The 12,264-nt window shown below is 39.7% G+C and overlaps 1 protein-coding gene across 1 annotated transcript in view; it reads left to right on the plus strand.

The window, feature by feature from the left end:
* The first annotated feature begins 475 nt into the window (after window positions 1–475).
* Window positions 476–12,264, plus strand: part of METTL15 (methyltransferase like 15) — an 81,271-nt gene continuing 69,482 nt past the window's right edge. The window contains 2 exon segments of the mRNA XM_054283699.1: window positions 476–525; window positions 527–845. Coding sequence (XP_054139674.1) covers window positions 476–525; window positions 527–845 — 369 coding nt within the window.

The following is a 12,264-nucleotide window of genomic DNA, read 5'->3' on the forward strand; positions in this document are numbered from 1 at the left end:
TCAGTCCCCTGGGTCGCTGCCCCAGCTGTGTCTCCTCCCTGCTGTGCCCAGCAGGAACCCAAAGCAGCCCCAGCTCAGCCCCTGGGGAGGGAATGGACTCCAGCCCAGCCACAGCCAGCAGAGCACACCGTGGTAATGCCCATGTTTTCTACACGTTTTCTGTAGGCACACCGGGGATTGTTGCAAAACACATCTGTGTGTCTGCTCAAAGTTAGCCATGTGCACTTTCAAATTTAAGATGGGGGAATTACTGCCCTGTTAAAGCCTAAATGATCAGCAGAGTAACTTTCTCAGCATATCCTTATGCAGGTAAAGTATTGGTAGCCTCGGGCAAGGTAAATTCAACAAAAGCACATAGTAAAATCTGATGGTGAAAAGAATCTGCTCACTGCTTGAACATGATTGATTTGTGGATAATCTAAGTTCTGGAAACATTTTGCTGATGTGACATAATTATAAAGCTGCCCAACTTGGAATGTGTATAGCTTTGCCTATAGCATTTCCTCCATGTTATTTAAACAAATATTTGTTTGAAAGTAATTCCCAACATCTACTGCTCTTCTAGGCTGATCAACTCCAAAATGGTACCTCAAAATCTGTGCCAGCTTTGCAAATGTTTGTTTCTGAGTAAGTTGAAACTGAACTCAGTAAATGTGGCTGGTTTGGCTAGAAGGATCCATTCTTCATCACAAAAGCTTTCTGACTCTGAGTCACAGGAACAAACTGTCCAGAAATGTGAATCTGAAGAGCTGCCTCAAAATACAGAGAACAGTGATTCTGGAAGATTGCACGTACCAGTGATGCTGGAGGAGGTTGTTAATTGTTTATCCCCTCAGCCTGGTCAGGTGAGTTAAATGATTAATTGACATCTCTGATCCATTAACAGTGCAGCAGAAAAATTCGTGGAGTATGGACTTTTGTTTAGAGGAATAAAGGGATGTTCTTAAACCATCAGCTGTATCTTTCAAAGGTTCTTAATTGTTTTGAAGTTCACATTAAAACTGTGTATTCAAACTAATAAAATTCTGGTGTCTGTATGCCTGAATCCCCAGGTAGGTGGTGTTTATTAAATCTGTCATATTTGACTCTTCTGTTGCTTTTGTGCTTGTCTTTCTGAGTTGCACTTGTGTGTTCTTAAGGTTATGTAAATGACTCAGAGGAGAGTTCTCATGTGTGGTTATCTCATCAGTTTTTGAAGAGCCCTCTTCCTCTTGGATAAGAGGTTGTAAGTTTTAAAAATTGTTTAGCCTCATTGGCATGGAGAACCTGGTTCAAGCCTTCTGGTTTGGGTATGGTACTGTGAGTGCTTTGCTTTTGGTGTCTGGGGTAGTAAATGGTTACACCTGAAAAAAATTGAAAAAAAAATTATACCCAGGGAAATGTTTTTGTCTGGGTGGTCTTAGTATTGATTTGAAAGGATTTTTTGAATAATGTAAATTCTTAAATAACCTTTACATTTCAGGTACTTTGATCTGTGATTTTAGTGCTTATCTTAGCTTCATAGAACCTTACTGGTTTAGGGTTATCACTGTTTACTAGAGGAACAAACTGTCCAGAAATGTGAAACTGAAGAGCTGCCTCAAGTTTACTGCCTTCACAGTTATCAGTTTTGCTACAAAGAGCGGAACAATAGGCACAGAAGTAGAAAGGTCCAAGTGTGATATTTTTATTTGGGAACAGCACGGTCCAACAGTGGCAAAGTGATACAGCAAGTTTGAGGTGGATTCAGTGATCAAAAATTTGGAGTCCAATCTTGTTATATTGCCCTGTGTATCAATTTTAAGTCTTTGAAGAAGCACTGAAAATGCAAATAGTGTTGATACACAATAGCATGCAAATTGCTGTAATTGCATGTGTTCTGCTGTTGAAGACCCCTAAATTAGAGAAATATGTAAGGAACTTGGAGTTCAGATTTCATTGTGATATCAGAACTGTGATGACATTTTCACACATTAAATGAACACATAAACTGTGATACACTGTGTGAAATATTTTTTCCAGTTGTGTAAATTTTTACTTTGATAAGAAGAGCCTGATGAAGTCAGTATCCATTAGACTCTCTTTGCTGATGTAGAAAATCTTACTTGGCAACAGAATTTGTAAAAGAAACTCTCCAAGGTTATGAACTGTGGAGAGTAACTATTACTGCCCGTCAAGACTTCTAATTTAAATATTTATGGTTGTAAAATAGCTTATTATGGGGTGGGATTTTTTCAGGTCTGTGTGTACAGGTTTTTCAGACTCCTAAACTGGTAGTGAACTACTTATGACTGCTATAAGAGAGCCCAAGTGTGTTTACCTCAAACACAAGCATTTGTAATGCTGCCAGCCTGTTCAGCAGGACTGCAACTGCAAACTGTTCAGCACTTCTGGTTTTCTTTTTCTGCATGTATTCACAGCACTGTCTGAAGCCTCAAAAAATAAGCAGTGTGCAAAAGGATGCAATGTGTCAGCTGAGTTTTGCTAGTGTCACTGAAAGTCTGAACACAGGTTGAGACAGTTCCTCACTAACCCTAGTGGTGGTAATCAGTTTGTGCTAACATGCATGTCAGCTGGGAGGGTCACAGAAATTTATATTTTTAAGATTATAGTCATGACAGGAAGTCTATGAACGCTTTGTTTTGTGGGCAGGAAAGGCAGTGCTCTGATCTGGAATTCAGTTTTTCTGCTTTACTCTCTCCTCACACATAAAGATTTCCTTTGCTCAGCTTTAACAGAGTTATATTCTTTGTTATAAAATAGCTGATTTGGGCCTCTCGTTCTTGTGTCTTAAGACAAGGAGGTACCAATATAAAAAAAATCTAATTAGAAAGATGATGTTCTCTCTATAGTTATGGTCACTGAATGGGATTTTCATTTCACTTCCAGAGGTTCTTTGGAAAGGAAATGTTACTTAAGTGTGAGTCACCACTGAGATAAAGATGTTAGTGCCCTCCCACTGAATATTCTTGTTGACTGTCTCCTTTGGGGAATCTGTGTGTCAGGAGCTGGAGCAATAATACTTCCATTTATCTTTGAATCCTCTTTTATTGCCTTGTTTCACCGAGTCCCTGTAGTAGTCCTGTCTTTGAAGCAAGGACTGCCCATTAGATTTCACCAATCCATCTCACTGCTCAATGAAAAGTCTGTTGCACTCAGTCCACACACAAGTAATTTCCTCTTTAGGTTTGCTGTATTGATTACACTACATTTCCATCTTCTCAGTCCATGGGTGTTGTTTGCAAGTACCTGACCAGTGGTTTTGCAGTAGTCTGGACAATTCTCTGTTCTCTTAAAGAACCAAACCTATTTTGAATCAATGTTTGGACATCCAGAATCATGTTTCCCCAGTTTTCAACCTACTTTTTCCTATTTTTTTCCTTTGCAATACTCATGTTTATTTTAACTAGAGATGTGGATCTTTTCCACATACTGTGGCTATAATGTTAAGTAAAATAACTTCAATAGTAATGAGTTGTAATATGAATGCTAGAGGATGAAACTCTGAAATTTTAACTGTTCTTAAGAGAATCTTAAAGATGTTTGAGTTGCAAAGCTCTAGGAAATGATATTGCTCCAGCACCCACAAATACTTCTATATGTAAACTTTAAACTCCAACTAGAAGAGAAGCAAATATCATACCCTATTCAGATTATATGGGGAAGCCTGTAACCTGATGACATCTATGGTTTTATGTGATTTTGTCCATGGCTGAGTATGATCTAGATATAATGGAGATACTACAAGCTCTGCTAGTATGATTTGCTTTATGATAGTTCTAGAAGCTGGGCGTTTTTAGTATCTGTAAATGAAATGGTAGGTGGTCAAACTTGAGGTGAGAAATAATGAATGAGACCTTTCCGTTTCCTCCAGTGTTTGAGTGGTTAAGCCATTAATAGTAGATGATTTTTTTACTTCATGATGTTAATTTGTATTTAAAAAAACAAGAAGGCAGATAATTTTCCACAAAGAGATCCCATCTGCCATCATCTTGAGTTAGCCAGGACTTACTAGGGTATTTCTCTTTTGATTCTCCATGATGTTACTCAGATTATTTTTGCTACTTGGCATTCATTGGTGGAGATATCCTGTTTGTCTTGGAAATCATGTGTTGGTCCCTGTGTTATTATTTTATTTTCTTGGAAATCATGTGTGTCTCCCTGTGTTATTATTTCTTTGTCTTGGAAATCATGTGTTGGTCCCTGTGTTGGTCCCTGTGTTACTATTTCTCTTTCTTGGAAATCATGTGTTGGTCCCCGTGTTGTTATTTTATTTTCTTGGAAATCATGGGTTGGTCCCTTTGTTATTATTTCTCTGTCTTGGAAATCATGTGTTGGTTTCCAGAAAGAGACAAGTATTTCCTGAGAACATGCAGCTTTGCCATGAGCTCTCCTTTCACTCTTTCAGGTACATACTGCTTTGTTTGTAGGATAGTTACTATTCTCATACATCCAAACATCAAATTATTCTCTTTCAGAAGGAGTCTGAGCATGGACTTGTAAAATAACAGGAACGAAGTGTAAGACACTGCTGCCAGCCAGACGTGGTTTTGTTGTGAGTGAGGTTCTGCTGGAGCTCTGGGGTTCAGGTTTGAAGGCAGCTTTGCACCTCCTGGAGGTTCTGTTGCTACTCTCGGGTTTTGATCTGGAGCATGGTTGTTTCCTTCCTTTTCTGCAGAGCTAATCAGGCAATGGAACACACCTGAAGGAAGCTGAGGGACACTGCTGCTGGCAGAAAGCAGAATCACTTCTGAAATTGTTCTCTTACCTTCTGTGTATTGTCCATACATCAGTATTCCCTCTCTGCCTTGTACCAAGTGGAAATGGAAGGCAGAACTAACCTTTCTCTGTGCAGCACCCTGCAGAGGGGACTTCTGTTCTGTGGCAAAGCTTTCCAAGTGTTGTGCTGTATAAATAGTTACATGGTGGTGCTGGTGACCAGGCTTCTCACAGCACCTCCCAAGCCATCTGCAAGTCATTTCTAACTGGAGTGAGCCGTTTATGCTAGAGGTGCTCAAAACTGAACTTTTCTGCTGGGTGCCCAAAGTAAAGAGGAATTGAAAAGGGATCTAGAAAAATTAATTCTGACTTCTCAAGTTGTATGAGTGCTTGCTAAAATGCAGCCAAAATATCAAGTTTGGAAGGGAATATTAGTTGCATCATGAGGTAAATGATTAAATACTTGTTTTGGAAAAGCACTACAGACACGTGGATGTAGTAAAAGTTTTTATTGTTTTAGCCTGTTTTTCACTGGACTTGTAAAATGAATAAGGTGACATAAAGCAGTCAAATTGCATAATGTTCTTTATTGTAGAAACCACTATTTTTTTATGGGAAGCATGCTGAAAATATCTTTCCTTATGCAAATTTTTTTGGCTAATTTTTCTCTGTCAGCAGGACAGTGAGCCTTGTAGTGATTGTTGTAAAAAAGGAAGTAAGAGAAACTTGTGAGTCAATAAATTAACATAGAGTAATTCTGAAAATACTCTTGGAATTCCAGAACACACTTTTTTCCTGTGGCACTTGGGTGTTACTGGGGCATATTGAGAGTTGTTTCAGTTGATCATGTAGTTCCTGTGTATTTTTTCTGTCACTCTTACCTTGCCTGATGTCCTGGCTGCTCATGTTGTAAATTTACAGAAGTGGCTGGCCAGGCTTCAGATCACAGCCTTGTGTGGAAGTGTGTAATAAAATGTCCATGCAATAGAATGTGTATCTATGCAAAATATCTTTATTTTTGGATGTGTCTACTAAGAAACAAGTTAAATGGATTCTCATCAGATAGCACTGTTTAAAATACTTGGCTAAAATCATACTTCAAGAGGGATGATTTTAGTGAAGTTAGCATTTGAAGTTAGTGCATGAAATTGGAAAACATTCTCAAAATAGTTTTGACTAAGATGTGCAAGAGATAGTGCTTCAGGTATTTATTATTATTTTAAATACTGATATTGTCTGTTTTTGCAATGGCAGTGCATGCATGCAGATTTGGAAAAGCAGACGCCATTTGTTTACGTTCCTTGCCTTTGAACCAATTGCTCTTTGCTGTGACATGCAGGCAAAATAAAATGTGCTGAGGGAGAAGGAGTCTTATTGAACAGTGTAATGGCAACAAATGTCATGTGTGTTTTACAGTATCTGCACCTGTGTGAGTGCCATCCCAGCATGAGAGAGGACAGAAGGGGACTGGGAAGAGAACAGGACAGGAGGTGATACTCAGGAACAGCTTGCCAGTTGAGGAGGCAGAGGAGGGCACGCTCTTCAACTCTCTGCTTGTTTTACTGACTTCCCTAGTGGGCCCTCCAAAAGTACAGGCATTTAAATTCCATATTGGCAGGTGACTGAAAACATGTGTGATTTATCTGAGAGCACTGCATGACTGCTCTCTGTGTTAAAGCTGGTACTGCTGAGTGATGAGACTGTGGTACCAGGAAATGAAACATGTCCGTGGGTTTGGAGCTGACTGATGGCAGGATATGAATGAGGCATGCTGAAGAAGTCCCTTCAGATTTTACTTTTTTTATCCTTCCAGAATTAGGTCTTCAGAGAGGAAGTAACTAGAATACTTGGATGAGAGGAAGAGTAAGTTGATGGCTACAGCTGCAGAGAAAAGAGTGTTCAGGTTGTAGTTCTTGCACATCTGCCTGACCTCCTCATCTCCCCAGCTGCATCCTGCCTCTCTGGAGGCATACCCAAATGTCACCAGCAGCCACAAGCAGAAGACCTCTCACCAGCTTGCTTCTGCCTCTTTCTCTGTGGCAGCAGAGGAAGGAAGGACAAGCCTGCAGCTGCTCTATCCAGAGAGACCAACAAGGGAGCAGGGGCTGCCTGCTGCAAACAGCTCTGCAGATGTGCGCATCTGCTTTGGTGGTGGTGCTGGGTTCGTTTGCTGTTCCTGCTCTACACATAACAAATGACAGCCCTTCAGGAGGCTGTTTAAGATGCTGTGTTATAATAAAGCAAGATTCAGTGCTTTGGGGTGACTCAGCTTGCAGTGACGCTGTGTATGCTCTCCTTGGCTGTTGTGACAGCATTAGTCTTTGCACCTCTTGGGGAAAACTAATAAAATTCACCAGAAAGTAATCTAAGCCCTTTAAATTTTAACTTGAGTGAGCCTGTGTTCTCAGAAAGGGTGATAATTAATATATGTAGCTACTCATTTCCTCCTCATCTAGTACTGTGTGTCTTTAGTCAGCCTTTTGGCTAAGCTTTCTTATTAAATATTTGAATTTGAGTTTGCAAACAGAAATGCAGACTTTTTTTCTATCACACAGAATATTACCAGCGATTGAAGATCAGAGGTGGAGCATGGGAGGTATCTGCAGGTTTTGTTTTCATATTTTGTGTTTTATACTGTTGGGAGTAGTTTTGCACAGAATTAACCTGGGTAAAGAGATGATTAAGAGGTTAAGCTACTAAATTTGTTGTTTAAACAGGTATCTGAAGGTGCATGCACACATGTGATCTGATTTTTTAAAAAATATTTTTTCTTTTTCCCAGACTTCCTGAGGATGTTATCTTCATTCCAGTGATGTTTGCTGATGCTCAGCATCTTGGGAAAATACTTTTCTAATAACTGTTTTAATAAATGACAAATTCATCTGTGTTAATAATGTCCCTGAAATAAATTAATATTGTTTCAGGCTGACTCTGTATTAGAATGTATTATTTAGTGTCAAATTGCTGTAGGAACCTGGCAGCCAAGGCTTACCAAAACCACATCCATGGCTTTTTTGGGGTTGGCTCACCATTAATGATAAAGAATTAGATTTTTACTTGAGCCTTTGTAAAATTTTCATTACATCTTAAATATCTCCTCGGTTATAATTGAGGAAAGAAGTTTCTTCTGAGTTAGGCAGAGGAAGTCAGCTTTTTCTTGTTAAGTCTGATGATTAGCTGAAGTCATTCAGACACTGAAATTTTAATTTCCTATGGAAATGTTAATAATGGTGTGTTTGAGTCATAACGTCATTAAATCTAATTCCAGACAACATTACTCTTAGGAAAATGAGTGAAGTAAATAATGCATAGTGAGGCAAGGTCTGCCAGTGCTGTCTAAAAGCAGGTGGCAGAGGCAGGTGGTGGTTTTTGTTTGCTTCTCTTACCTCTTGTGCAAGGGGGAAGGGGCTCTAGAAAATAAGTGAGGAGTGCAAAACAGAGCAGAGGTAAAATGCCTTTTTCAGTGTTTTCATACAAAACCTGTTCACTTTTGTTCATGTATTGTCTCATATTTAGCTGTAATCAGAAAGTGGAACCCTTGTGAAGAAAATACATTGGAAATGATTTTGAGGCATTAAGTGGGTATGATTGATGGGTGCTGCAAAATGTGTCCATAGGAATCTTTTTTTTCTCCTCTGTGTGAAATGATAAAGAGATGGTTGATGGTGCAAGTCCCTGAAATTCTTGGATATGCCAGCTTAGTGATGTTACAGATATTTCAGCTGTACACTAATATAATCTAGCAGCATCCTCTGTTGATGTACCAATGGGATGAATGGGGAAAATGGGAACTAATGCTTGCATTACATTGAATTGCTGAATAGGCCAATACTGGAAAATCATTTTATATTGTACTTAATATGTGATCTGAGGAGGCTGTTTGCCTGCAAAATGCCAACTGTTCATTTATATTCTCTTTGTGATGCAAGTTGTTAGACTTGGTGTGTAAACAACTTTTTTATCATTTCATAGTCTTGTCAAAAATTACTTGTGGAGAAAAATTAGTCCAGTTGTGTTTTACCTATCAGGCCTTATTTTTTGAAAATACAAGTGATAACTTCTTACATAGGTGAAAGACATGAACTGTATAGGACTGATAGGAGACAACTTTTGCTTGCAACCAAAATTCTTCTTTGCTATGTACTTAATTTGATCATTTCCTTTTCATAGGTGCTGGAAAAAAACAGTTTTTGATGTAATTTTTGGTGTAATTTATTACTATTAGCAAAAATATAGAACTGTAAATTTTTGCTTTTTTGGTCAACGTTATTTTCTGGCAGGCCATGTCATCCTGCAAAATGCCTTTTAATCCCTTTATAATATTTTCATTGACAAGTTCAGCTCTTGGATACTTGAGCAAGCTTTGGATGGGAACTATGCCTGTGTAGGTCAGTAGCTGCTCATAATTTTCACAGTGGTGTTATCTAAAGCACCTTATTGGTTCTGGGTCTAGAGATTTGTATAAAGCTTGTCTACCTTGTATAGGTTTAAAACCTTTTCCAGTTTACTGCAGGGAAACCTGTAGTGAGGCTTTGCTGTACAGGGTAACCTCAACCACTTCTTGCTGCAGATGTTCTTATTTTCCAGAAGTTCCTTTTTTGCTCCTTTTTATTGTTAAGGAATTTTATGTTGCAGCATGGCAGTGTGCTGTTACTGATTGACGTTGGGATGACATCAGAACGTCACCTCTCATTTTTAGAGTTCTTACAGAAGTAACAGAATGCAAATGGAAATGGCAGCTTCTCAGGATGGGAGCATAGCACAGCAAGGTGTCTGTGGACAGTGTGTGATTCACTGGATTTGTAATATTATTTCCCCTTCTGATTTTGAACAGGTAATTAAAAATCAAAGTGCTCCAGTTGAAAAACAGCTATGTCTGATTTACTTCACAGAACTTATTTGCAAAATATTTTGAATTCTCATAAGAGAAAGCGAAGGTTATTAGCATGCTGAAGCCCAAATATTGCTTTACTAAATTTGAATAAAACAGTATGAAAATGCAAGAATAACTTGGTCTCATTGACCTCTCATTTTCTTCGTTCTGGGATAGTTTTTCTTTTTTGCATGTGAATAGCAGCAAGGTATGTTTTAATAATGTTTTCTTCTGAGACTTTGAGTGTGTGTAGTGTCTTAGATCATTTGGAAAAACAGTACAACTCTTCCAGCATTTCTCTAAAAGTACATTTCTCTACTAACAAATCTTTGTTGCTCTCTCACAAGTAATTTATGTATCATGCCTCACGATGCCAATGGTTTTTAACAATCTGCTTTATTTCATGTAATTTTAAAAACCCTGCCTGTTGTCAGACATATAAAACAAGTACACAGTTTTAATTCTTGTATATTTAATGGAAATTGAAGACACATTCTTGGGTTGTTATGCAAAAATTAAAATAGAAACTTTTCTCTACATGGTCAGTCTGTGCATGCATTAGGGAGGACATAGTGGTAGGTGCAATAAATAATTTTGAGATAAATTGGGAGGACACAGAATACTTACCCATTTTAAGTCCCATCTTGAGTCAACCAAAGAAACAGTGCTTAGGATGGAGAAATGGAAATTTGTAGACAGGGATGGGCAGGCTTTAAGTTGTTAGATTTAGCCTGCAGACCTTGTTCAATGGCTTTGAGGAGCTGCAGGTATTTCAGCTTGCACAGGCCCTGTTCGTTCAGCAGAGCTGACTCTGGCAGAGCACAGGGGGAGGAAGCTCCAAGGAAACTGAGATTTCTACAATGGGGACTGAAATGCTCAGAAGGAGACGACCTCCAATTGCTAAATCTTCTAATTGTGAGTTTGGGAGTCAGCATACATAGTGTGTACTTTGTTTGTATATATTGTTTGACTTCTCACTTTTTTTGATGAAGAATTTTTTACATGGGTAATTGTTGAGCAGGATTGAATGCTGACCTCTGCTGGCATTGAATTTATAAGCAAACTGTAATCTGGGGACACTTTTAAAAAAAAGAAAATGACCTTGGAAATGATCAGGAGTAAAACCTGCTGGCCTTAGTGCAGGGGCCCAGACAAAAGGGTGGTTCTGTCCTTTGAGACTCTCCTGCCACTGGCCTGTTCAGGTAGGTAGAGCCAGACAGTGCTGGGGAAATAAACAGAATATTTTGTTCATGGACACATCTTATATGCTGTTTATTGTTCAAACTCTGCTTTGAATTTAGACTTCTGTTTCTTAAACTATATCCCTACAACCTTTGAATCATCCACAGATTATCTTTATAGATGAATTAATTCAATTTCATTACACAGGATTTATGTTTACAGCTCTCTTATAAAGTAGCACAGTAGTATTGCTTTTGCTTGGCAGAATTTAGAGGCAGCAATGCTGAAATTGTGCTTTGGGTGCCTGAGCAGAAATGCCTCTTTGCCTGGTTTTTCCAAGAGGTGGTCAGCATTTTGGTGGAGAGCTTTGCAGCACATTGGAGGGACATCCACCGGCAACTGGTGAGGTCACAGCGTGCCTGGGAAGCAGATCCAAGTTTGTTCGTTTTACAGACAGAAAAAGGAGGAGCAGCACGACCTACCTGCTTGGTGTGGTGACCTCCTGAGTGCCACAGGGGCTGTGTGGCCAAAGTTCGAGTGTCCCTCTGTCAGCTGGCTGCATTTCTCAGTTACTGGCCTGGATGTTGCCATTTCCAGTGTTACTTTGGGAAAGAAAGCTGGAATGGAGGCGATGCATTGTTCCCTCCATTGAGGGTTTGCTGGAGGAGCCAAGCTGTGCACAAAGGCAGTGGAGTGATGTCACTGAAGGGGACAGGTCCAGGGTCCCTGCTCCTCCGTGTGTCACCACCTCCTTTCTGGGGTTTTGTGTTGCTGAAATGGCTCCTGAGGTACTAGAAAGTCTTTCCCAGCCCTGTGACCAAAGAAGAAGTTGAGATTCCTCAGCTCTGCTTTTCAAGGCTATTTATTTTCTCTTTTCGGTTACATTCTTTCTCTGACCCGCTGAGGTCTGCCCAGCAGGTTGGGTTGTGGCACAGTCCCTGCCCTCAGGGTGGTGTTGGCTTTTTATAATAAGAACTACATGTACTTTATTTACAATAATTTTCCAACACCTATCACCTATGTTAGACAGTCTGTCTCTACTCTAAACCAATCCAAAAGTGCCACCACCACAGCAAAAGATGGAGGACAAGAAGGAGAAAAACAGGACATGCCCAGATTCCTTCATCTTGCCTCCTGAACCCCCACTCTGAGAACCCCAAAATTCTACTTTTTACCCTGTGACAAATTCACTATCATTCTGTTCAAACCTTTGTGGCTTGTAACTCTTCACACAAGGCTGGTAATTGTTTCCATGGGCTAAAATGAAAGGCACAGGTGTTTGTGACTCTGTGCCAAGGTCTCTGAGCCCCTGCCAGGGTCTCCAATCACCCAGGGCAGCCAGAGGGATGTCCTGGGTCCCAACACTCCCTGAGCTCCTGTCCCTCCCTGTCCTCTGCACATCAGTTGAACACACTCCCATGCCAGAAAAATTGCAGCTTTTGCTCTCTCTTTTTTTGGGCCATGTTGCTGAGTTTAATTGGCTTGTGAAAGTACACAGTAAACACCTGTGC

Source organism: Melozone crissalis, unplaced genomic scaffold (genome assembly GCF_028551555.1).
Source record: "Melozone crissalis strain CALT ecotype California unplaced genomic scaffold, PUWL_Pcris_2 ptg000038l_1, whole genome shotgun sequence".
Classification (NCBI taxonomy): Eukaryota; Metazoa; Chordata; class Aves; order Passeriformes; family Passerellidae; genus Melozone; species Melozone crissalis.